The 26,299-nt window shown below is 40.3% G+C and overlaps 3 protein-coding genes across 14 annotated transcripts in view; all 3 read right to left on the bottom strand.

Annotated features, from left to right (window-relative positions):
* Positions 1–1,701: 1,701 nt before the first annotated feature.
* LOC135423091 (acyl-coenzyme A synthetase ACSM4, mitochondrial-like) lies at positions 1,702–22,722 on the bottom strand. 4 transcript variants are annotated; one of them, XM_064672955.1, is made up of 14 exons: positions 22,638–22,722; positions 9,643–9,899; positions 9,135–9,345; positions 8,531–8,738; positions 8,148–8,291; positions 7,247–7,403; positions 6,540–6,619; positions 5,662–5,785; positions 5,077–5,157; positions 4,857–4,958; positions 4,308–4,435; positions 3,527–3,626; positions 2,577–2,696; positions 1,702–2,010 (listed from the first exon to the last, which is right to left on the bottom strand). In XM_064672955.1, exons 2-14 carry the CDS (start codon positions 9,838–9,840, stop codon positions 1,924–1,926), a joined length of 1,740 nt encoding a protein of 579 aa, XP_064529025.1. In that variant the 5' UTR covers positions 9,841–9,899; positions 22,638–22,722; the 3' UTR covers positions 1,702–1,923. The 4 variants fall into 4 exon arrangements, with proteins under 4 accessions (XP_064529025.1, XP_064529026.1, XP_064529024.1 ...); XM_064672956.1 differs by lacking the exon at positions 22,638–22,722 and adding an exon at positions 12,266–12,401; XM_064672954.1 differs by lacking the exon at positions 22,638–22,722 and adding an exon at positions 12,165–12,396.
* The window catches only part of LOC135423092 (acyl-coenzyme A synthetase ACSM3, mitochondrial-like), a 24,640-nt gene continuing 10,977 nt past the window's right edge, over positions 12,637–26,299 (bottom strand). Inside the window, exons 1-14 of one of the 7 annotated variants that reach the window (XM_064672963.1) lie at positions 23,102–23,222; positions 20,008–20,272; positions 18,931–19,141; positions 18,254–18,461; positions 17,688–17,831; positions 17,136–17,292; positions 16,699–16,778; positions 15,884–16,007; positions 15,096–15,176; positions 14,858–14,959; positions 14,417–14,544; positions 14,208–14,307; positions 13,496–13,615; positions 12,637–13,087 (exon numbers count right to left, since the gene is read on the bottom strand). In XM_064672963.1, the coding sequence (XP_064529033.1) occupies positions 13,001–13,087; positions 13,496–13,615; positions 14,208–14,307; positions 14,417–14,544; positions 14,858–14,959; positions 15,096–15,176; positions 15,884–16,007; positions 16,699–16,778; positions 17,136–17,292; positions 17,688–17,831; positions 18,254–18,461; positions 18,931–19,141; positions 20,008–20,208 (1,743 nt within the window). In that variant the 5' untranslated portion in view covers positions 20,209–20,272; positions 23,102–23,222 and the 3' untranslated portion in view covers positions 12,637–13,000. The other 6 variants (XM_064672960.1, XM_064672957.1, XM_064672959.1 and 3 more) reach the window with 6 other exon arrangements.
* LOC135423093 (acyl-coenzyme A synthetase ACSM3, mitochondrial-like) overlaps positions 23,103–26,299 on the bottom strand; it is a 14,159-nt gene continuing 10,962 nt past the window's right edge. For 2 of the 3 annotated variants that reach the window (XM_064672965.1, XM_064672966.1), the window contains 5 exons: positions 26,116–26,217; positions 25,123–25,250; positions 24,914–25,013; positions 24,176–24,295; positions 23,103–23,563 (listed from right to left, as the gene is read on the bottom strand). In XM_064672965.1, the coding sequence (XP_064529035.1) occupies positions 23,477–23,563; positions 24,176–24,295; positions 24,914–25,013; positions 25,123–25,250; positions 26,116–26,217 (537 nt within the window). In that variant the 3' untranslated portion in view covers positions 23,103–23,476. Of the gene's footprint in view, positions 23,564–24,175; positions 24,296–24,913; positions 25,014–25,122; positions 25,251–26,115; positions 26,218–26,299 lie in introns of those variants that run through there. The other variant, XR_010434704.1, reaches the window with a different exon arrangement.

Genomic DNA, 26,299 nt, shown 5'->3' with positions numbered 1-26,299 from the left:
GTCCCAGGATTATATTTTTAAAATTGCTTTAAAATCAGTTATTTCCCGGGGTCATAATTAGATTATGTTTAAAATGTATTACTTACAAAGAATAAATGGATTACATGAAAAATCTGATTACTTCAAAGTGGATTACTTTTCCAAAAACTACTCACATTTGAAATCTGAATGCGCTTAAAAAGAAACAGATTCTGATATTGTGAACAGGTTACATTTTTCAACATGTTTTTATGATTGTGCTTAAAAATCTAATCCTATTTCTTTTTATTCTGCTCAAAAAATGGGATTACATTTAAAATATCCAACATGTTTTTCCTCTGTCCTGATTGAATCAAGGAGGAAAAAATTTAATCCCTCAGAACAAACATGTAATACAGGAAAAGGGAAGGGAAATTTAAAACCGTACCTCACGGTTATTGGAACCCTGTGCAGGAAGTGAGGGAAGCTAAAGACAGTGAAGTGTTTTCTGAAGACCTTTGGTGGGAGCTGGTGCATCATTGCTTAGCCAAGGGGAGCTTATTGTGCTATTCCTGATGAACTATTCATGTTTATCTCCGAATGTGAATGCCCTGGTATTCACATACCTCTTCAAGTGGTGTCTGATTCCTGCTTCACTTGGAAAAGCTGTAGTACTGTTTCACCTCTGCAGAGCCCACTGCCAGCAGCAATGAGATGTGAAACTCGTGCTGAAATTCCCCCAAACCTGCTGTACCCTTTCAGCCTGGTAATCTGTGCCCAGTGCACACTGTGACAACTCTGCTGAGGAACCCGACAGGATACTGATCGTTGCCAGCTGAGGCTTTCAAACGTGCTGTTGTATTCAAACCCTCTCTTATTGTAACATCCAAGCATTATCTTTCTCTGTTCAACTAATTGTTCAGAATGTCACTCAAAATTCAGTATTTTATAACTGTATTGAATTGGTAAAATCTGATTCTTTTGATTAAAATAATTAGGATAAATTTATGTTCAGAGACACAACTTGATTAGGTGAAGGAACATTTCATTTCCCTGTACATAATCCCAGTGGTATCTAATACAGGTTCATCTGTAGTTTCAATGGAAGAAGACAACATCAGATCCTACCAGGATAGGCCTATGACATTCAGCTGTGTTTACTTATGGAGTCAGCATGAGGTCAGATTGTCAGTGTTACATTTCTTGCACACTCTGATGGTGCTCAACAGTCCAGTAAAAATATCAGGATGCAGATTTTTCCCCCAAAAGAACAAATACTTTGTCAAAACCATCCATGGTACAAAATGGATTGGTCTAAGGAGAAGTTGCATCTCTTGGTAATACAGATTCTTTCTTAGTAAAAATGAGTAATGACATCTCCCTCTCCAGCCTGAGGCACACTCTGACAAGAAGTTTCAGCAGCAGAAGTTGCAGCAAATGGAACTCCTCTTTTTTTTTAAATGCCCAGAGTCTGTCAACATTTCCTATCTCATGAGGTTGCAACATGATCTTACCAGGTATCCCTTCCACTAGAGTCACTTTGCAGGCTGGAGCTTTCCACCTCAGTCCCTTCCCACGTGATGACTAAACTCTTAGGAAATAATGCATCAAAATATATTTGATACAGAATACCTTTTCTGATGCAGGTATCACCTTTTCTATTGTCTCTTGAGAATAACATCAAATAGAAGCTGGGCTGTAAGAGGGATGGAGAGAAGGTCTCAAAGGGAAAGGCTATTGAAATAGTCTATTGAAAAATTTATTTTTCAGCCAGAATAACACAATCCACTTAAGTACTGACATTAGAAACTTTGCAAGCAAGCATAAATATCACATCTTGGTGTTATCTGTAGTTTTTGGTGCTCAGGTATTTAACAAAAAGCGAGCAGAATGAGGGCAGTTATATTAGTGAAATTTATATAGTGCTAATGGAATGAAAGAAGTTTTGTTAAATTCCTAACAATGCTACATCCGTCCCCACTCTTTGTCTCTTAATTCATTCCTCTTGATCTTCCCAGTGATTGTCTTTGGCAGCTCTTGGACAAATTCCACCTAAAAAAAATAAAGAGAGAAAACAATGTAGCATGTTCTACCGTGTTGGTTTTCCAAGACCAGCTCTCAGCATATGTGGAAAACTGAGAGGGCTTCTGTCAGTAAGAACTGCCTGCCTAAAGGATCATGTCCAAGCCAAATCAAGGCAGCACATTGTGCCACTTGTGAAACCACTCCTTTGCCTCTTTTTTATTAACTGTGAGGAGCAGTAGATAAAAGTTTATTCAGATTCAGTCATGTGCTCTCCTAAAGGCACCAGTGAGTGCTTGGTTGAAGGTTAAATACAAAATGGAGAATTATGATTGTGGGTCTGACCTAGAACATGCAGCTCTAACTAAGGATGTACGAAGCCTAGAAATTTTTGAGATATTTAAACAAACACTTTACTCAAATGCATGAAAATCAATGTGAACTAGTATTATTTAGGAAAGATCTTCTGCAGCCAGTGGTCTAGAAGAATCTTTACTGCTGTCTCTTTCAGCTGAATCATGAAACTGTAAATAGTAATTCTCCAGAGACTTATGGAAGGGTGTCCTGGTTTAAAGTTTCTCCTCAGAATCATTTACCTTTCGAGGGTATTTATATGGAGCAGTGGTTTTCTTCACATGGTCCTGCAAGTCCTGGGCTAAGCTCTTCAGGTCACTGGATGAAAAGGCTGGTGACAGAATCACAAATGCTTTCACAACCTGTAAGATAAGATTAACAAAAGTGGTGTGATGTGGTCCATTTTTAAGAGCTGATATACAGATCACCAGGGAGCAGTGCTGCTCCGAGTCATGACATTCAAAAGGGAGGAACAGGGAAACCAGCACACTGTAAGAAATGATTGTGCCCAGCTTCTGCACATGCATGTGCAGAAGGGAAAGTTGAAAGCACAGCTTTCCTGCCCTCATTACAAAGCAAAAGCCTTTGCCATTTCCTCTCAGCATCAAGAGGAAGGGGCAACAAAAGGCGTCTGTAGAATTCTCCCCAAGGCTAAGGGACAATTTGTTTCTTTCTGAAGTTCACACTGAGGATGCTAAGCCCTATTATCCTAGCACAGGACTGTGCTTTCACCACCCCTGCAGCCCAAATCTAATGCCAGGGCAGTTACAGTATAAGTTTGGCTACACCAAGACAGTCATAAATGACAATTTCAGCGTACAGAAAAATGCTTAGGAACAAGGAGAAAGTAAACATCACTGTAAATATTCTCCACAAAGGAGACCTTCTTGGCATCAGAAGAAACTCAGAAGAGCAAAGGCATGTAAATGGGAAGGGATTTTGCTTGTCACCCCAAGTAGGATTATGCATGATACAAGTAGACGAGGTGCTTAAGGTCATGGTTTAGTGGTGTATATGGCAGTGTTGGGTTGGACTCAATGATCTTAGAGGTCTTTTCCAACCTAAAGGATTCCTTGATTCTAAGATGACATGACTGCCTTAGAGCTGTACATTATTCAGTAGAAATTTCTTTATACCATCATATGTTTAGGCAAACACGTTGCTTTCCCCCTCCACCACTCAGCGTCATTACCTCTCCTCTGAGGGGATCTGGGCTGCTGACAACAGCTGCTTCTACCACAGCTGGGTGCTCTATCAGGGCACTCTCTACTTCAAATGGCCCAATGCGATACCTAGTAAGGAAAAATAAAATGGGATTTGGCTTTTTTAAGTGGAAAACAAGTACCAAATGTTTTTTTAATTGTACTATTGAAGAAAAAAACCCTCCAAACCAGAACAAATTAACAAACAACTATAGAAACTTCAGCCAAAATGGGGAAGCTGGTTGTGTTAGAAAGTAGGAGCATTTCAGAGTGGTCATGTTGTAGAGGACTGCTGGGGCTGTGGATTCCTCTCCATCTCTCCTCTTTCTTCGGGGTTCCTAATCTGGAGCTCCATCCCACTGATAGCTGGGATCTGCAGTAGCAGCTGGTGCCACATTATGGTATCCCATCATATAATACCAAATTTTATCATTTTATTATGTTAAAGTGCTTCAAATGCTCTTTGAATCCAATAGAGATGCCCTTCAATTTTAGTCAAAAAATGAACTAGATAAAAATCCCTCCTCAGCCAGTTGAAGTCTTCATTCTTTGTTGAAACAGATGAGATGTTGCAGGGGAAATGGATACAGAGATGCCACTGATATCACCAAGATGATACTGCAGGTCTATGAAAAGCTAATAATAAAAGCAAGTATTCCTAAATCAAGAGGTCAATACATTAATCACAGGATTATTATGTCAGAAGCTCACTAGGAACATGACATGTAAGACAATACAATGGCAGATTTAGAGAGAAGTGTGCAGACTGACCCTGAAGAAATGATGATGTCATCATATCTTCCAATAAACTGAAAATACCCATCTTCATCCATAGTCCCTCTGTCTCCAGTGACATAAAAATCCCCACGTTCAGTTTCTGCAGTTTTCTTAGGGTTATCCTTAAAGTGGTTTACAAACAGTAGTTTAGATTTTGAGCATGAATTAGCTATTTATCATGCTATAATGCACATACTGTCAAATGCACTGGAGCTTAATTTTTCAGTCAAGGATGTGTAAGAATTGTATTGATACTGTTATCATCATCATCATGGCTAGGCTTCGTGAAATATTTGCTATATGATATTGCTATAAAATACAATAAAATATGTTTAAAATAATTGTTACTCTTTAAAAAAAATTAAACTCAATCTTGAGCAAATTCTTCACTTCCCTTTTCTAACATCCACCAATCCAAATAAACAAATTACTGTGGTAATAAATAGTAGACTGGTGAGAAATATTCAGCCTTTTGAACCACTATGCAACTGGAGAGATTTTGGAGGAGATTGGTGGTGGTAAGGAAGAAAATAAAGTCCTTACTACATATTCAGAGAAAAAACCAAGTGGTCTTATAGGTTTGCTTCTGACAGCAATTTCTCCCTGTTGTCCTGGAGGCAGGATATTAGCATTTTTGTCTACGATCTAGAACGAAAAACAACATGTATATTAGTTCAGTGGGAAAACAAACTCTAAACACAACCCCAAATAAACAAATAAACAAAAAGCCCTTATGACAGAATCTGAAGAGCAGTCAACAAACCTGAACATCATAAAGGGGAGCTGCCTTCCCCATTGATCCAGGTTTAATCTTCATTCCTTTAAAAACAGAGCAGATTATTCCCTGTAAAAATCAAACCAAAGTTTTGCAATAGAAACCTGCTATGTTTACACATATATTTTCTAGACTAATTACAAAGTAAGGAATTAAGATTCATAGGATCCTATATGCCAGTGCTGTATGGTAGGGATAAGAAAAATCAGGAAACTCCCTGGAAGAATCCTGTTCCATGATCTGGAAAGAATTCATGCCCTGTGCTAACCAGTCTTCTTCCCTTAGGTTCAAACTCTGCCCTCTTGACTCTCACTGTTACTTGGAATTTGCTTAAGGACATTTGTGGAAATATTAGGGAACATCTGCTCCTAACAACCCACGTTTCTGGCAGGTTCTGTGGGGGGAGCCATGACAGGACCTTCTTTCAGAGGTTATCAGGGGAGGAGGTTGCTGAAACATTCACAGAAACATGAATGAAGAAACACACTGTATTCATTCATAACAAACCTTAAAATATCATAAAGCAAAAAGGAATTCCAAAGATTTAACAGAACATGGACCCTACAGATGTACCATTTCAGTTTGGCCATAAACTTCATGAATGTCCACCCCAGTCTGGCTCTTCCACTGCTCCATGACTTCTGGGTTGACTGGTTCCCCTCCACTCACGCAGTACTTCAGGTTCATGAATTTGTAGCTTCACAGGGAGTTAACAAAACAAGAGGCAGTACTTAATCTATTGGGCAAGACAAGGAGCACACAACTGTAAACAACATTGGAGACCCGTTTACTGGGAGAGTTAGTCCCATGAAGGGGGGAAATCAGAGCATCCCTGATCCTTCAGCTCCTGATAGAACGAGGACATTGGTCTGTGCTCAACACCACACATATGAGTAGTAGCAGTCAGAGTTAAGCACACATGAAAAATAAAGTAAAACTTTTGCTGAAGTCAGCCTGGATTATAACTAACCACAGACTGATTTGCTGAACCAGGGCCCTGATTGCTGACCCTCTGCAACAGGGCAAGGGAGAAAGTGCAAGAGGGGAGGAAGGAACAGGCAGTGAGAACTGGAGCAGGGGATGATGAGCAACTGCCACAACCCTCACAGTTGTGCTGACACACACTTTCTAGGAGGAATTCCTTTCCAAAGCATGGACAATTAATGCAGTAATTGAAAATTATGAGAAAGAATTTAAAAGACTGTTCCATACCCTCAGGGGTTTGCTCACAAGTTCAGTAGCAAAGTCTCAAATTTCTTAGGGAAAGCATCAAGTTTCTCTATGTTTGATCACTAAAACTCATTAAAACTCAAATTTTGTATGACGGCCTTTTCATGGAGAATATTTTGAACTAAATTATTGACCTATTTTGGGTCAAACAGCTGGATATGGGAGATCACTAAAGCTTAGTCAGGGTAAATTAAACATTAGTAAATAATTTCTTGGCATACCTGGAGAGATCATTTTGCACCAGCATGCGGAACAATGTTGGAGCACCAACCAGCACGTCAATTGGGAAGCTGCAGAGAGTCTGGTGAGTTAAACAAGATGGGCATGTGAAGCTCAGACAAAAATCTGCCTTGTGAATGTACAGTAAACAGGTGACATAGAAAGGAGAACTACATTTGCCCCCTCTGTAAAAGCACCACTCTGTTGGGTAAGGAACCCTCCTGCAGTTGGTGCAATATGCAGAGATTAACAGTATATCTGACTGGACAAAATCCCATGCTGATACATGACAACTAGACTCCACTGCTTGGGGCATGATCAAAATAAGCCCATCTCTGTCTGCATCATAGGGAGGTTTTCACTTTCTTCTTGTCCAGTGTAGGCAGAGAAATGCTTTAGTTTCAGTCTCTATTAATACCAGCTGATATCACTTCCACAGTCAGTAGAATGACTGAATGGCAAGCAGTAAGTGCTGCTTTTGGATGATTTTCATTGACATGCTCACCAGCTTTGAGCAAAATGTATGAATGAATCATATGTTTGGCCCCTTCTGTATACATGAAAAATGCAAATATGGGCTTTACACAACAGATGGAGCATCTCAAACACAACCACGGACACAACCTTCATGAAATCTATGGAAGCTGTTAAGAATTATTTTTTGTGCCCTTTCTGCAGGTTAACACATTTTCATGAGTTTTTCCCTTACATTTAGGATGACTGCTGAGTCAGTCTGTGGTAGGTTATGTATAAAGACGCATGACCCGAAAACCCAGGGATCATAAACAGATGCCACTGAAGTTAGTATCCATCCTGTGTCTGCTGTGTTCCATATCATGCCAGAAGGTGTCAAATCTAACCAGTACCTGATAGAGCAGGAAAAAAAAAGAATGAAAAGATAATGAAAAATATTTGCTTAAAAAGCCCAAACCCAAACCACAAACAAAGAAAACAAAGAAACCCAAAGAAACCCCAAAGGCCAAGATTTCTGACAAGATACATGTGCACTGAGCACTCAAATAAGTTTAAGAGTTAGCTCTAGGATAAAAGGACACCTACCTATATGTTTGCACAAATATACATATACAAAAACACATATGTATATCCTACATTTATGATGGCAGTCACAATATAGGATAGAGTGGGGCAGAGAGGGGAGTCTGAATATCGATGCAGTGGCTTTCCAGTAGATAGGAAGATAGGGCGGAAACTGCAGCATTCAAGGATTCTGTGTTGGAGACCAGATATTTCAGTTCTAAGGCTGCTGAGAGACTGAGTGACCCGTGCAACCAACAAACTCTGCTCATCTACACACATCACAGAGCTTTTTGCAGCCCAGTGTGGTATCTCTTGGTTCTCTGCACTGTGATATTCCCAGCTGACAGCTGTCCTTTGAACCACTCTGGAAAGAGGGTAAGAGATATTAACTGAAACATAGAAACATTGGGGATGATCCTACTCCCCTGGAAATTTGCTGGAGTTTGTAGTCCGATTTCAAAGGGAGAAGGACCAGAGCTGTACATTGGTATTTCTTACTCAGTAATTTTTCACCAGTTCTACTATGCAGCTTCAATTACCTTATGTTCAAATCAGGCTCAAGCCTTTCATACCTTTCACTTAAAAGGGGTCTGAAACCAAGACTACCCTGGGAATGTTGAGTCATCTTAGGAGAACCTGTGGTTCCACTGGTAAAGAAGATAATCATTGGGTCTTGAATCCTTGTTTTGACACAGGAATGGTCAGCAGCTTGGTTTCTTTAAAAGAGAGAACGTAATAATGATTTCAATGGTTCCTTTACACAGGCTTCAGAATGTAATGAAGTATTCCAAATAAGCTTCACAGAGTTTCACAAAATTATACTAAAATAATGTGATGTTATACTTCCTCAAAGACAGACCTCCCCTTAAAAAGAAGAGGGTAGAAGCATCCCAGAATGAGACCACTGTTAGCAAACATCTCAATGTGGATTAGCAATCTGTTAACTCATACTCACTTGCAGAGCTCAGTGAAGTTCAGCCACCCTTCCCTACTGTCCTTGGACACCATTAGCTTGGTTTTCAGGAACTGACACTCAGATGCCACTGAATCCACTGCAGGAGCCACTTTGTCAGTGGTAATTATGCACGTGGCCTTTGATGCCTGGAGTCGATAGAGGATGTCTTTGGCTGATAACTGGGATACCCCTGGAATTAAGACAATTCCTGGAAGAGAGATAAAGTTAGTTTAGGTTGGCATATTTTTTTACATCTGATTCTCTTCTGGGAATCTAAACTATAAACTATTCCCAAACTGACCTCTGATATGGATTTGTCCTGGTGTTCCCCAGACAAACAGTTATACTGAATAATGCAGATGCTTGTGCTCTCCGGTAAGCAATGACATGTGGACCTGCCTGGTGACTTCCATGGCTCTTCCCTGTATTCTGGCCAGCTGTCCTATTGCACCTAGTGCAAACCCTTCAGGACTGCCTGCAAAATTGGTAGTTGGGCCACTCACTGGATTATTACATTACTTTTCCTTCATAAACCACATACATTCTTGATCCTTTCAACCTAATTGCAGTAACCATTTTGCCAGTCTCAGATATGCTCACTGACCTGCTCGCATACAAGCCACATTCACCAGCCACCACTCTGGGATTCGTGGTAGGATCACGATAAGTCTGTCCCCCTTCTGCAGCCCACATTCTTTAGTCAGCACATTGGCCACTTTCCGAGACAGGAACCCCAGCTCCTCAAAGCTCCACTTCACTTCTTCTCCTTTTCCATTTATCCACCAAAACGCAGGGTTTGGTGGTCTCTTTCCAGCCTACAAAGCATAAGGATTCAAACACAAAACATTTTCTTCTGACAGACCGTGAAATTATAATGCAAAAACAACCGCAAATTATGGAAGATCTGAGTATTTCACAACTGGCTTATAAGCTGTTATTTTTCCCTTGTCCTTAATGGATTGAGATGTGCTATGCGTCATGCTCAGGTATTCCCAATAGATTCTCCTTTTCTGAACCTGAAATGTTTACCAACCTAATTGTCTCCAGACCCAAATTATTTCAAATGAATTTCAAATCAGAGTATCTCATTGGCACAACAAAAGATCATCTACCTTTTCAATCTCAGACCATTTGTCCAGTACATCACTTGCATAGTTAAAGTACTTTGGTATTTCCTGTTTGCCCCGTCTGATGGACTCATACTGGGAATGCACATCAGAAGCAAGCAGTCTGGGGTGTCCATGGAGAACCCTGTTAGGAGGCTTCAAAGTCCACAAGAATTTTAGACTCTGCAATTTAAACAACTTCATAGCAGAAAATGAGGTCTGTAGATGCTGTAAGGAAATGAGCAGAACTGTTGTTATGAATCCTGCAACAAAAAAAAAACCAACAAAAAGAGAAAAATAATATTAAGATTATCCAAAGAAAATCCAGTTATGAATTAATGAGTTATTAATTGAATTCACTTAGGCTAGTAACAGCCAGACTGATGTTTTTAACACTCCAATTAAATGTGAAGTTCCCTATCCTGCTTTCTCATATTTTTGATTTTTTAATTAATTGCCTACAACTCTCCATACTCAAAACCAACATCAGATGTTATTGTTTGCATTAGAATAAGGTTCCTGCTTCTTACTACAAAGCATTCAGTAGCTAATTCTCTATTCCTTTTCTACTAGACTTCTTCCATTAGATACTGACTGCTTTAGCTTCAACAGTTGCTGACTGATATATCCACTGACCACTTCCATCCAAAGAGCCTTCACTTCAGTAATCCCTTATGCAGGCACCAAATTTGATATAGACATTTCTGCATATGCTTCTTGTAAATTCCCTCTTCCATCTGTATTCACCATAACAATCCTAAAAGCTCTCAAGTCTAATTACTTCCTTTACACTGCTACTCTTTTCTTTCTCTTTATATAATCTTATAATGCTGATGATGATTATTTCTTTTCCACAGACCAGAGGATTATTCCAGAGCTGTGCTCAACTCTAAAAATTGTAATGGTATTTAGAGGCTTCTCATAAGTGCACATGAAGATTATCAAACAGGGGGAAAAGAAACTGGCTTGGGTCTGGAAAAGCCCACAGTCAGATCAGGAGCCAGGGGAGTCCTGGAGGCCTCTGATGATTTCAGAACCTAAGTCCAGCTATCAATTTGCCTTTTTCAACCACTAAACTCAATTACTCAGTTACTATACACAGTACAAGGTTTAGGGTAAGTGACTCCTGAAATACAGGGCAATTTTCATTTCTGTTCTTACAAAGGATGAAACTATCCACAAACTATCAACAAAATTACAGGTAAACTCTTAATCAAATTCTTTTTCATGCAGAATTTCTGTGGCCTGAGTGAATCTGCAAAGTTTTCCCCTTTGTCCCAGGTTTTTAAGTACACTTTGTCCCATGTCTTCAACCATAACCATTTGTCCTCACATCTCTGATGCATGGATTTCAGTCTTGGTCAAATTTTATTCCTCAAGAAAAAGTAACTTCTTTAACATTGGAATTATTTCCTTATTCCTCTGTAGAAGCTTTTACAGTAAGATTTAATCTGCCAATCACCATTTTTCAGACATACCTGACAGCATAAAAAATCTGGATACAGATTTCCCCCCAGAACAGAGACTTAGTCAAAACCAAGGGTAAAGAGGAATTCCCGGTGTTCTCCATGTTCCATGGAGGTTGTGGCAGAGAAACACTGACCAGCTGTAAACAATCCTATAGGATATCATTTGCTGCTGAGAAAGAGTCTTAGGACCTGGATATAAAATTAAGTGTTATTATGTCCCTAAATGCCACTCACTTCAGAATCAGGATTACATAAGAAAAAGTTCTTTAGAGAGTACTTACACTTTAAAGTAGAGCTCTATTAACAGGACTTGGTGGAAAAAAAATCTTTTAAAAAAGTTTGAGCGGTGAAAAATCCTATTTGAAATATTCCCAAACTGTGCATAGAAAATGGGCACATAAACCCCCCACATAAAGGGGGGTTTATGTCATATTTTGGGATATACAATAATAAGTATTGTTTTTCTCTTACTTAAGGAAACAACCACCAGTAAAAATATCACAATTTTCATGAAATGGAACCTTTCTTTTAGTTTGTGACCTCTACTATTAATGCTAAAAAACAATGGATCCGCTTTGAATCCTTGAACAAACAAGCCTAATCATTTTGGTTATTACTTTTAACAACACAGGAAGATATTTATAATTTCTTAGTCTGCTCTAATTCTATGATTTAACTATAATCTACAGATTTCAGAGCATTATAATAACAAGATCTACACAATACCCTGTCAAGGAAAGAGGGACAGAACATTCAGGAACAGTATTCAGGATCAGAAATGGTATTCAAGACTGACAAGATGAAAGACATTTTAAATTCAGGATTCTCCAGTGATCTACCAAAATGTCTGCTAAGTTTTGCTGTGAGACCCTTCAAGGTCATAGCACTTTCTCACCTGCAAACCTGGAGGTGAAAATGAAGTAAAAAAAAAGACCCAGTAATGGCAAAGTCCTTTGAATAACTACAAGCATCAGGAATTATTGTTCTTGGTTTAGTACCATCTGTTTCTGCTCAATGATCATTAACATGAGGAATTCAGACAAACAACATTTTCCTGACCTGTCTGCTGTGGACAGGAGAGATTGAGAGCTGGCTGGGGCAGATCCTCTTCCTTCAGTTTGCTTGGCTTTCACAACATATTTCCCAAAAGAGACGCTCACCTGGAGACACGAAACCCGGACTCTCTGTCAAAAAGGATTTGAAGTGAAACCCTTCCTACTTTGTCTTTTGCTTCTTCTGAAGTAATGAGAACAGAACGTAAAACAAAACAGACTAAGCAGCAAAATTCTTTCCACAAAGTAACCTTTTTCTTGTAATCATTTACACCCTTGTTAATTGTGCATAATTTGCACCTTAACCTGAAGCACTTTGGATCTTCTTTTACCTCCACTTTAACCATTCAAGTAGAACAGAAATTCATGAATGTCTTTCTCTTTCCACTCAGAAAGAATTTGGAAATATTACAGTGGTATTCTTTGAAGATAATGTATCAATGCTCTGCTGGTACCCACTACTGAACAAAGCAGGACAAAGACTATTTTTATTATTTTCCCTTTTATTTATATGTATCAAAGTATTGTAGTTACACTTTTTAAATAAAAACAATCCTTTGTAGGCTCCTGGGTATGTTCTTTCTCTCTCCCATTCCACACTCCTAATTATTTGCAACTTCTGTCTTCTGAAAATTTTTAGGTCGATGGCAAAAGAGGTTCCAATACCAACACCAACACATCCTCAAGCCATATGAGTGTTTTCGCCTTTTTCTTCCATAGGTTGTTTTTCTAGATGTTCTCCTAGTTCTCTGGGTCATGACCACATGCCAAATTTGATGTGTTATGGCTGGTACCAGTGATGGAACTTTTCTCTCCTCATTTTCCGGATCACTCTTGCCCTTGTCATTCTCTCCCCCACTCTCTGTTCCTGAGGACTTTTCTCTGGATTTTCCCACTAACCGTCTTTGGCAGATCCTGAACAAACTCCACCTGAAAGGCAAAAATACATTCAGGCTAATTTCCCAGCTGAAGGAAAAATACATTTTACTAAGAGTGAGGGTAATACATTTTACTAAGAGTGAGGGTAAAAAGATGGGAAGCTGCACAGCGAGGGCTGGGATGATGGAATTCTGACTGAATGTCTTGCCCATTTGTGCTGGTGGGAAAACTCCAGTATTCCATGAAAGGAAGTACAGTCACATGAGTCCCTTTGGGTTCTTTTGAGCACACACAGTGAACCCAAAACTACAGCTGCAACACATCCTGTCATCTACTTTGATTTTATTTAGCTGTTGTTGGAGTGTTTGTCAGAATGCAGCTGAAAAGGAGCTAAGGCAGGACAAAAATTGCTCAGTTTCTGGTACAATTAGCAGACCTGTCTTTTGGGACTGTACTTACCTTCCTTGGATACTTGTAAGGTGCAGTCACTTTCTTGACATGCTGTTGAAGCTCCTGAGTTAATTTTTCTGGATCATGTGATGCAAAAGCAGGAGTTAAAACAATGAAGGCTTTGACTACCTGTGTCAGAAAAATTAAGGGATTCCATTAACTTTCAGAGGTGGGAATAAAGAGATACATTTCCTGCGAAAAGTGTCTATATTCATAAGAAAAATTGATCTTTTTCTTTAATTTCCCTTTCATTGTCTCTTTGTGACAGAATGGTGTGTTATGAAGGCTGTGTTCTGCAGCAGAGGATTTTTTTCCACTTTTTCCCCCTTAATTTTATATCCTATTAAAGCTGAAGATCTCACCCCAGTTGCTCAAAGAAATGTTGCAAGGTTGAAAAACATAAAATAAAAATTAAAAACCCTGGATATCATGGCTACCATGTGCTTAGTGACAAAAAGAGGAGTATATAAATTCCATATCTTATGGAAAAAGATGCAACAGTAAGTCTGAAAAGCCGAACTTTTTTTTCCCACATCAAACTCCACAAAGAAATAACTCTGAAATTCCAAGATTGGTGAAGATATGGATTTAAAAAATTGGGTTTAGCCCATTTCACTTGAAAAATCTGCAATATACTCAATTCCAAGGAAGCCTAGGACATATAGGCAATTTGATGTTTAAAGAGCATTTCTTTCCACATCTTTTTTCTTTTCCTTTTTACCTCCCCTCGATCTGGATCAGGACTGCTGACAACAGCTGACTCTGCCACTGCTGGGTGTTCGATTAAAGCACTTTCCACTTCAAAGGGGCCAATACGATACCTGGGAGAGAGGGAAGATGTGTCAGCTGCAGCAAGATGGGCCAGTCCACTGGTCTTTTCAAATTGCATTTTAACAGGCAAATGATCAAATCTAAAAGCAACTGACTTACCCAGCAGAATTAATGATATCGTCATCTCTCCCAACAAACCAGACATATCCCTCTTCATCCATAATCCCTCTGTCCCCAGTGACATAAAAATTTCCACGCACAGAGGCAGCAGTTTTCTCCGGATTATCCTGACAAATAATTATCCAAATATTATGGGGGTTCAGAAGCAGATTAAACACAAAGAAAGGTCCTCCAAAGCTTATTCAATATGATACTTCAAACGCAGTGGACAATAGGTTTGCCTGATTCTACTCTTTTCTTAAGAATATACTGCACCTCAGCACCACCACACAACCAATCAGGCTCAAAGTCCTCAAGTAACCTAGTGAGACCTTCTGAAGATCCTGGATGAAGTCCTGCTCCTGGCATAAGTGAACAGAACTTTGCTCTGGGTCTCCCCTGAGTTTCTCAGCAGGCACAGACACAGCAGCTCAGGCTCACCAGGTACTCAGAGAACAGACAGAAGGGCCGTGTCGGCTGGATTCGGACAGCAATGCTGCCCTCTTCTCCTGCAGGCAAAACAGCCCCATGGTCATCTATGATCTGCAGAAAGGACACATCATTATTCCTTTGGTTAGCTCAGAGGAATGAATCTCTGTTCCAGCACAGTGCAGGACAGAGAAGGGACACAGACAGCGTTCCTTCCTCATCTACCCCCAACTGCAACATACTGACGTACCTGCACATCAAAAGGGGGAAGGGCTTTTCCCAAAGAGCCAGGTTTAATTTTCATTCCTTTCATGTTGGCACAGATTGTCACCTGCATAATAGATTTTAATTTAAAAAAATGTTTTGCAACATCTTGTAAATTTTATTATTGTTTGCATTAGGCAGGACATGTCTTTGTGACTTTTTGTGACAAGGGCTGAATCAGGACCAAAGTACTGTGGTTCTTGAGAACATCAGAGAGGGGTTGAGAGCATTTCTGGGCAGATCTGTGGAATGAGGTTGGTTGTGCTCAGTCTGAGCCAGTGGGTTCATCTGCAAACACTTGACTTTGCAAGAAAGTAGATGCGAAATTATTACAGATCTTATTTCAGTAATTTAGGACCATTTCAAGGGTAGGATGAGAGAATGCCTGACATCTGACTCTTAATAGCTTTGTTAGTGTTCACTTCCAGAGAATTCTGGGATGTGAGCTGCTTTAATATTTTTCATTAAAACCTCGGAGAGGCCAAATTTATAGCCAGAGCAAATTATTCTTTTTAGTTCTGCCTTTGATGTAAAGATGATGACAGAATCACCTACCACTTATTTTATCTGAGGTGTCTCTGGCATGGTGCTTACAGGGATGTGAACCATTAAAATATGCAGCTAGCTGATTCTGAAACTATATAATCATAATTATAAAAAGACTTTAAAAAAATACGATGGATTCTCACCTTTTCCACTGATTTATCAAGGACATTGTGACTCTGGTGTAGTTACCTTTGAAAGGGCATACTGCAAGAATTAATGGAAACGTACTGTTTCGGTCTGGCCATAACCTTCATGGATATCCACCCCTGTCTGGGATTTCCACTTTGCCATCATTTCAGGATTGAGTGGTTCCCCTGCAGATATGCAGTGTTTCAGACTCATCATCTTGTACCTTTAGAGGAATAGCAAATGAAATAATTTTTTTAACTTTTGAAGAGAGCAGTGAACGGTCTTAACCAAACAGCCTCCCTTGGCTTTCCAAGTACACCCAAAGCTGAGGGTAAGGCTGAATAGGAACACACATCCTGAGCTTTCTGCTTAACCTGTGTTGGCTTCTGCCAGGATGAAAGACCTATGTGAGAAGAGTAAGTACCTTACTGAAGATGTGAAAACTCCTTACAAACTACTTCTCACAAGCTGAGTATTTTACAGAGTAACAAACTGGTGGGAACAGCTGCCAAATAACTCTCAGCACGTGAAACTCCTCTTACAGCTCATTTCATTCTCAAGCATATGAGGATAACTCCACTACACTCCAGTAATTCCCTGATCCAATGCTGCCTGAAACTTGACATAAGTTTAAATTATGAACTGTAAGTTCAGAGGAAGTGACAACTTAAAAAGATTTCACTTGTTCCCTCTGTACTGTCTTTTCAAAGACCCAGCCTGAAGCCTGAGTGACCTATGGTGTGACTAGTTATTCTCATATTTCAGAACACAGCTCTCTTTCCTGAGAGCACTCTTCCTAATTAGATTTCCTTTAACTGAAAAAAAAAATAAATTAGAAATAAGGAACTTGAGGAACTAAGTAGCCAGAGCTGTCCCAGCATTATATCCCAGCCTCCCTCCTACCCCTGCAGTACCTGCTCAGATCATGTTGGACCAGCATGCGGAAGGCAGTGGGAGCAGTGCAGAAGGTAGTGATGGGGTATCTTGAGAGAGTCTAGAAAAAGAGAAAGTTATTTTATAGAAAGAAAATGTAATGGTGGGTCCCACTGCTGTAGAACACACAGAACTTTCTGTCCAACAGAAGTCATATACGAAAATGAAAGATCACTGAGTGCAGTAGTTCCAATTAAGATTGTTTTGTGCTTTCCAATGTCCCAGGCCCAAGCCTAAGTGCTGATAGGGAACTAGACCAAAGCTTTTCCAGATTTATTCTTGGGAAAGTCAGGGTCCCATCCCCACACAAGAGGTCAGAGTTGAGGAGAGTTGGCCAGCTTAGTGGTTTTGAGAAATGGCTGAGAGAAGGAACAGGCATTCTGGCAACTCTGGATGGTTTGAGAAATGGATTACTAACCTCTGCAATAACTGCAGGATTAAATTGTGGCATGTGGTGTACAAAGACACAAGATCCACAGATCCATGGTGCAAAAACACTGCCCCAAGCTGCTTTTGCCCATCCAGTATCAGAGGTATTCCACATTATATCTGAAGGAGTCAAGTTCATCCAACGCCTGGTGATAAAGAAGAGATGAAAAAAAAGCTACATAGAGTGTGAGAGACTTGGGCACAGTTCACAGCAGAATTCAAGGACAGGGCAGGAGGCTTCCATTGGAAGAAGTGGTGTCAGGAGGTAGGGCTCTGTAGAAAGTTTGTAAGAGTCAAAAAGGACACTCCTTATTTCTCCTCTGCAGTCTGAGAGACAGAACACTGCACACAAGGACCTCAGCTGAGTCTGCAAGAGGGTTTTAATATGGAGGGTTTCACTGTGAAAGGAAAAAGATGAGGAAGAGGCAAGATCCTACAGTCATTGAAGGCCTACATTTACTGGAGTTTTACAGTCACATTTTCAATGTAATGGGGATCATGTCACTTAATGAGGACACTGGGAGCAACTCCAAGGTAATACCTGCCACCAGATACAAGTCCGATGCCATAACTGCTGTGGGACTGCACCACCATTTTTGGAAAGCCTGTAGTTCCACTTGTAAAATAGATCAGCATTGGGTCTTGACTTCTTGTCTTGACACATTTATGTTCAGCAGATGCCACCCTTCAGAAGAAAAAGTATATTATAGTCACTATATGCATTTTTCCACCAAAGAATCTGTATTTCTAAGGTTTAGGAGTTAAACAGGAAAATAGCCCCAAACTGTATGATCTCACTAAATAAACAGATGCATCAGATACCACAGGCAAGAGATAGAGAACACATTTTGCCTGTCACAATTGCACTCTGAATCACAAGGCTCCTGAGTGAGGAGATGGTGAAGGACCTGAATTTAGGTCCCCAAACCTGTGTTGGACAAATCTGTACTTAATACAGTGCAATAATAATGCAGTGAGCTGACAGAAGGATGCAAAAATGTAACTTATTTGTGTTATGGAAATGAACCCCAAAACTCAGCAATATCACCTGACTGGTACAGCCTCCTTCCCCACTCAGGCATGAAGGTCAAACAACTGGATACTCACGCAACAAGTTCTTTGAGGTTCAGCCACCCATCCCTGCTCCCTTTGCCTACAATTAGTTTACTTTTCAAAAACTGGCTGTCAGGCACAACAGATTCCACTGCAGGTGCCAGTGTGTCACTGGTAATGATGCACTTGGCCTTTGAAGCCTGGAGTCGGTATGAGATGTCTTTGGCTGTCAGTTGGGATGTTCCTGGAACAAAGATAATTCCTGGAAAAAAGCAATGAGCAATTGAGAAAACTCAGCATTTCTCCAAAACACTTGATCTCGTCCCTATTGATGCTGAATTGTTCCATCATAGATGATTAGCAGTTTCAAAATGCAATGGGTCAAATCCTTCCTAAGCATTTGCAAAACTGCAACAGCAGAGAAAAATATTGAGTAATTAACCCCTTTAATAATACAGTAACTGCATTAGCACTGTCCAACCAGATAATGTATCTGGTCAAGGCTGGCCATTCAATCTTCACTGGCTTCAGCTGAGGGTGCTGTTTAACTGAACAGCCTATCCCTTTGGTTCCTGTGTGGGTGCAGCCAATTCTCCTTCCATGCAAAAGTTGAGTTGTTCAGGTCACAGCAGAATATTCCTGCTTATGTTTTCTCCACATTAATTTTGCATATTGACTGTATCTTCTGTTTATGTCCTTTCTGCATCCAAGAGCTCAGTGAGGTCACTCACCTGTTCTCATACAGGCTACATTGAGGAGCCACCACTCTGGGACACGAGGCAGAACTGCTATAACTCTGTCTCCTCTCTGCAAACCACATGCCTCAGAAAGTACATTGGCTGCCTTCCTAGAGAGAAATCCCAGCTCTTCAAAGCTCCACTTCACCTCCTCTCCCTCCTCATTTACCCACCAAAAAGCTGGATTTGCTGGTTTTCTTCCATCCTAGAACACAACAGAAGATATTCAAGTAAGAAGTCAAAGCTTAAAAGGTTTCATTTCAAAACAAAATAACTCCAGACTAGGCACATCCTCCCTGGTGACTAGTCTCAGAGTGATACCTATATTTCTGACAAGCAAAACAAAACGGTGCATTCCACTCTGCAGCTGATCTATCCAGTATCCATCAGGAAAACTGATTTGTATCATCTGAGATCTGTTCCAATGTGTCCTGGTTTCGGCTGGGGTAGAGTCAATTTTCTTCCTAACCACTGATAAAGTGCTGTGCTTTCTGGATTTGGGATGAGAATAATGTTGGTAACACACTGATGTTTTAGTGGTTGCTAAGCAGTGCTTACTCTAAGTCAAGGACTTTTCCATTTCCCACGCTCTGCTGACAAGGAGTTGCACAAGGAGCTGGGAGGGAGCACGGCCAGAACAGCTGACCCAGACTGCCCAGAGGGGTATTGCACAGCATGGAATGTCCTGCTCAGTATAACCTGGGGGGAAGTTGGTCTGGAGGTGCCAATCACTGCATGGGCACTGTCTGGGGGTGGTGAACAATTGTGTTGTGCATCACTTGACTTTCTTGGGTTTTCTTTCTTTCTCTCTGCCTGTTGTCTCTTTTCATCACTACTACTACTGCTCTGATGCTGATTATTATTACTATTATTATATGTTATTTTATTTCAATTACTAAACTGTTCTTACCTCAACCCATGGGTTTTACCTCTTTCTTCCTGATTTTCCTCCCCATCCCCCTGGGGGCTGTGCCTGTGTGTGTTCATGTGATCCAGTAGCTCTGTGGTTCTTGGTTGCTGGCTGGGGTCAAACTACAATACAATGTCTATAAAGCAAAAGAAAAATACTACCTTTTCCAGTTGTGACCACTCATCTAAGACATCACTTGCAAAGTTGAAATATTTAGGCAGTTCCTTTTTATACTGGTGTATTGCTTCATAATGGGAAATAATCTGAGACGTCAGAAGCCTGTGGTATCCATGGAATGATCTGCAAGGCGACCTGAGAATCTGCAGACACCGAGGAATCCATGATTTAATAAACATTCTCATGATAAATGACGTTTTATCAGACAGTGGGGGAAAAAATCAGGAATACAGCTTAGGAATCTGTCACCTGAAATGAAAGAAAACACATTTAAAACTAGCCAGGTATAGGACACTGTGTTGTTTTTGATACTGGATAAATTAATGCAAACCAGCTTGAATAAATAGGTTGGTTGTTCACATCCTCATTTTATGATATGCTATCTGTATTTTCATTATGTGAATATTTAGTATTACAGTATGCAGAAGGGATAATCATTTTGAGGTTAAATCAAAATGTGGACTACAGAAAAAAATTAGCAGAATTGTTGTTATGAATCCTGCAACAACAACCACCAGCCGACCAACCACATTTAGAGAGTATTCAAAGACAATCCAGTTCTGAATTGATGGGTAATTCACTGAAGTCACTTAGGGAAGGTGTTCTGATATGCTTAGATGCGGAGGGAAACCAGGTTCTAAAACACTCCCATAAGTGAGATTAAGGCACAAACTAGGCCAGAGGCTGGATTCCAAAACGATAATTCAGCTTTATTTTGTAACACAAAAGAGCGGAGAGAAAGGAAGAGGATAGGAAAGCAGGGAAAAGCTAAGGGTGACTGTTAAAAGCACAGCACAGGAGTTACCACCACCATGAAGTGCTTCCCCCTGGGCGGTGCTGTGGCCTCTGAAGCGGGAACAGGCAGGCAGAGTGACACAGTGACACCAGCCCTCTCAGCAGGCCCCGGTACCACCCTGGGCACCCCCTGGGCACTGCCCTAAATACCCTCTCCAGTAGAGCCTGGATGCCCATTGGCCACTTCACCAGTATCCAAGGGATGGTACCAGAATGGACCCTGACTGCCCATTGGCTGGTTCCCCAGTATCCAAGCGGGATCTGCCTGGCACTCCTTATTTGGGAGAGTAAGTACTCGCGATGTTCTTGATTGTAACAACTTTTTGCTTGCTGGGGATCTCCTGGAGCTTTTGAAACAGCTCAGCTCCTGCAGGAGCTCAGCTGTTGCATCAAGATGTTTTAGCTCCACACTCAGTGGCACAGCAGACTCCACCTTTAATCAGTCCATTACAGTAGGTCACAGCCAAACTGATGGTTTGAATAGTCCAATTAAATATGATGTTCCCCATCTTGCTTTCTAGTATTTTTTTTACCACCAGATTTTCAAGGACCTAATGTCCTTTACTGATCTGGCACCTTGTCTGTAGCTCAGCTGATCCTTGCAGAATTTTGATGCATTCTTTGGGGATTTTAATTGCCAACAAGTCTCCTTCCTCAAACACAACATCAGTTGTTATTGTTTGCATTAGAATAAGGTTCCTGCTTCTTACACCAAAGCACTCAGGAGTGGATTCTCTATTCCTTTTCCTCCCCATGGAACTCTGAAGGATGTTTCCAGATGACTTCTATCAAGGTGCTCACTGCTTTAGCTTCAACAGTTGCTGACTGATGCTTCCATTCAGCACATCCATCTCAAGAACCTTCACTTCAGTAATCCCTTATGTAGGCCCCAGATTTGATTTCACAACCTGAGTTCAACTATCAATTTGCCTTTTTCAACCACTAAACTCAATACAAGGTTTAGAGGGAGTGATTCTTGAAATACAGGGTAATTTTCATTTCTGTTCTTACAAAGGATGAAACTATCCACAAACTATCAACAAAATTACAGGTAAACTCTTAATCAAATTCTTTTTGATGCAGAATTTCTGTGGCCTGAGTGAATCTGCAAAGTTTTGCCCTTTGCCCCAGGTCTTAAAGTTAATTTTGTAGTCATTTGACCCTTGCCCAGTGTCTTCGACCATAACCATTTGTCCTCACATCTCTGATGCATGGATCTCAGTCTTGATCAAGTTTTATTCCTCAAGAAAAAGTAACTTCTTTAACATTGGAATCATTTCCTTATTCCTCTGCAGAAGCTTTTACAGTAAGATTTAATCTGCCTATCAGGCAAATTAATTCAGATACATAGAACTTAACACATCTTAATTTTTTCAGCCATATCTGACAGCATAAAAAATCTGGATGCAGATTTCCCCCCAGAACAGAGACTTAGTCAAAACCAAGAGTAAAGAGGAATTCCCAGTGTTCTCCATGTTCCATGGAGGTTGTGGCAGAGAAACACTGACCAGTTGTAAACAATCCTATAGGATATCATTTGCTGCTGAGAAAGAGTCTTAGGACCTGAATATAAAATTGTTATTATGTCCCTAAATGCCACTCACTTCAGAATCAGGATTACGTAAGAAAAAGTTCTTTAGAGAGTACTTACACTTTAAAGCAGAGCACTATTAGGAGGACTTGGTGGAAAAAAATTCTTTTAAAAAAGTTTGAGTGGTGAAAAATCCTATTTGAAATATTCCCAAACTCTGTGCAGAGAAAATGGGCATTAATAAAGGGGGGGTTTATTAGGAATTCAGACAAACAACATTTTCCTGACCTGTCTGCTGTGGACAGGAGAGATTGAGAGCTGGCTGGGGCAGATCCTCTTCGTTCAGTTTGCTTGGCTTTCACAACATATTTCCCAAAAGAGACGCTCACCTGGAGACGTGAAACTCGGACTCTCTGTCAAAAATGATTTGAAGTGAAACCCTTCCTACTTTATCTTTTGCTTCTTCTGAAGTAATGAGAACAGAACGTAAAACAAAACAGACTAAACAGCAAAAATGTTTCCATGAAGTAACCTTTTTCTTGTAATCATTTACACCCTTGTTAATTGTGCATAATTTGCACCTTAACCTGAAGCACTTTGGGTCTTCTTTTTCCTCTGCCTTAACCACTTCAGTAGATCTCAAATTCATCAAGATGAAGAGAAGTATTAAAGTAAAACAGCTTTCCACTCTGAAAGAATTTGAGAATGTTACAGTAGTAGTTCTTGAATGTCAATTAATTGTTGATACTCACCTCAAGACAGACATTATTTTTATTTTCAATTTCCTATTTACTTGTTATCAAAATCTTGTAGTTACACCTATTTTTTTTAAGGAAGCTGTTTATATAAATTCCAGTACAAACATTAAACCTTTGTATGCTCCTAGGTGTGTCCTTTCTCTCTCCCATTCCACAGTCTTAATTACTTGCAGCTTCTGCCTTCTGCAAGTCTGTAGGCCAATGGAAAAAGTGGTTCCAACATCACACATCCTCAAGCCATATGGGTGTTTTCTCCTTTTTCTTCCATAGCTTGTTTTCCTAGTGCTCTGGGTCATGACCATATGCTGTATGACCAGCACAGATGATGGAGATTTTCTCTCCCTGCTTTCCAGATCACTCTCAGCCTTGTCATTCTCTTGCCCACTCTTTGTTCTTTAGAACCTTTCTCTGGATTTTCCCAGTAGGTGTCTTTGGCAGATCTTGAACAAACTCCACCTGAAAGGCAAAAATGCTCACTCGTAGCCAAATACTTTCTAGTTAATTTCCCAGGCACAAAAAAAGACACACATTTATTATGGTTGGGGATAAAAAGATGGGAGGTTGCCCAGCGTGGTCTGGGACAGTGCAATTACTTATTACACACTGCAGTTGACTTGCAGGGACAAGTACCACAATCCTGAAGAGATGAGTGCTTCAGCAGTCAGGACATGGAGCTACTGGTGTCTGTCTTGGGGTAAAGAGGTGAATTCCACCCCCACTGATGCCAGCAGGAATTTCTCCTTTTCTTTGGCTGAGAGTCTGAACAGAGGTCAGGGGAGGAATGGGTAAGTTCAGTGTCTTGCCCATTTGAGCTGGTGGGAAAACCCCAGTATTCCATGAAAGGAAAACTGGACCCTGATGAAGTAGAACCACATGAGCATTGCCTCCCTTTGGGTTCTTTTGAGCACACACAGTGAACCCAAAGCTACAGCTGCAACACACCCTTTGATTTTATTTAGCTGTTGTTGGAGTGTTTGTCAGAATGCAGCTGAAAAGGAGCTGAGGCAGGACAAAAAATGCTCAGTTTCTGGTACAATTAGCAAACCTGTCTTTTGGGGCTATACTTACCTTCCTTGGATACTTGTAAGGTGCAGTCACTTTCTTGACATGCTGTTGAAGCTCCTGAGTTAATTTTTCTGGATCATGTGATGCAAAAGCAGGAGTTAAAACAATGAAGGCTTTGACTACCTGTGTCAGAAAAATTAAGGGATTCCATTAACTTTCAGAGGTGGGAATAAAGAGATACATGTCTTGTGAAAAGTGAGTATCTAAATTCATAAAAAAAATTGATCTTTTTCTTTAATTTCCCTTTCATTGTCTCTTTGTGAAAGAATGGTGTGTTATGAAGGCTGTGTTCTGCAGCAGAGAATTTTTTTCCACTTTTTTCCCCCTTAATTTTATATCCTGTTAAAGCTGAAGATCTCATCCCAGTTGCTCAAAGAAAAAATATAGCTCAAAGGTGAAAAATATAAAACAAAAATTAAACACTCCAGATATCATGGCTACCATGTGCTTAGTGACAAAAAGAGGAATAATACAAATTCCATTACTTAGGCAAAAAGATGCCACAATAAGTCTGAAAAGTCAAGTCTTTTTTCCCACCCCAAACCCTGCAAACAAGGAAATAATTCTGAAATTCATGACTGGCACAGATATGGATTTAAAAAATGGGGTTTAGCCCAGTTCACTTGAAAAATCTGCAATATACTGAATTCCAAGGAAGCCTAGGACATATAGGCAACTTGATGCTTACAATAAAGGGCATTTCTTTCCACATCTTTGTTTTTTATTATTATTTCTTTTTACCTCCCCTCGATCTGGATCAGGACTGCTGACAACAGCTGACTCTGCCACTGCTGGGTGTTGGATTAATGCATTTTCCACTTCAAAGGGGCCGATACGATACCTGGGAGAGAGGGAAGATGTGTCAGCTGCAGCAAGATGGGCCAGTCCACTGGTCTTTTCAAATTGCATTTTAACAGGCAAATGATCAAATCTAAAAGCAACTGACTTACCCAGCAGAATTAATGATATCGTCATCTCTCCCAACAAACCAGACATATCCCTCTTCATCCATAATCGCCCTGTCCCCAGTGACATAAAAATTTCCACGCACAGAGGCAGCAGTTTTCTCTGGATTATCCTGACAACAGTCAAAAAATGTATCTGATTGTTAGTGAAACATAACACATTGACTTTGCAGTGGTGCTAAAAACGAACCAGAAAACTGTTCTCAGAATGAGTTTGTTCAATATTATTGTGTGTCTTCAACTGAAAGAAACAGAGCCATGTCAAATAGCAGTTTGGTGTTAGAAATATGTGAGGGGGGGGAAAGAGCACTTGTGTATGTAAGATTAGAACGTTAGAGAGAAAAGGCTGTGCTATAGCTAAATTCCCATCCATCACAGCAGATGACTAAAATGTGTGGCCCCTGTCTTCAGGGAAATGATTTTTCATTGCAGGGGGTTGCCACAATGATCTCCTGTCTATGGAAACTTTTTACCTTTAACTGTCAAGACCAAAACTCAAATGAGGTGACCTTCAGAAAAAAATTTCATTCTCTACATTGACTTGTAGGTTACACAGGAAAAACATGTTGACAACAGACATAGTTAAAACCTGAAGTAACGATACTGAACCTAAAGAAATCTTTTATCACACAGTGAGTAATTACGTTAGACAAGTAGTTGCTTGAGGATGCTACAAATATCCAAGTATTATTTGGATTCACAAGAGGATTAAACACAAAGAAAGGTCCTCCAAAGCTTATTCAATATGATACTTCAAACGCAGTGGACAATACATTTGCCTGATTCTACTCTTTTCTTAAGAATATACTGCACCTCAGCACCACCACACAACCAATCAGGCTCAAAGTCCTCAAGTAACCTAGTGAGACCTTCTGAAGTTCCTGGATGAAATCCTGCTCCTGGCATAAATGAACAGAACTTTGCTCTGGGTCTCCCCTGAGTTTCTCAGCAGGCACAGACACAGCAGCTCAGGCTCACCAGGTACTCAGAGAACAGACAGAAGGGCCGTGTCGGCTGGATTCGGACAGCAATGCTGCCCTCTTCTCCTGCAGGCAAAACAGCCCCATGGTCATCTATGATCTGCAGAAAGGACACATCATTATTCCTTTGGTTAGCTCAGAGGAATGAATCTCTGTTCCAGCACAGTGCAGGACAGAGAAGG

Source organism: Pseudopipra pipra, chromosome 16 (assembly GCF_036250125.1).
Source record: "Pseudopipra pipra isolate bDixPip1 chromosome 16, bDixPip1.hap1, whole genome shotgun sequence".
NCBI classification, from domain to species: domain Eukaryota; kingdom Metazoa; phylum Chordata; class Aves; order Passeriformes; family Pipridae; genus Pseudopipra; species Pseudopipra pipra.
The sequence above is the reverse complement of the archived record's forward strand: the minus strand, read 5'-3'. Positions and strand labels throughout refer to the sequence as shown.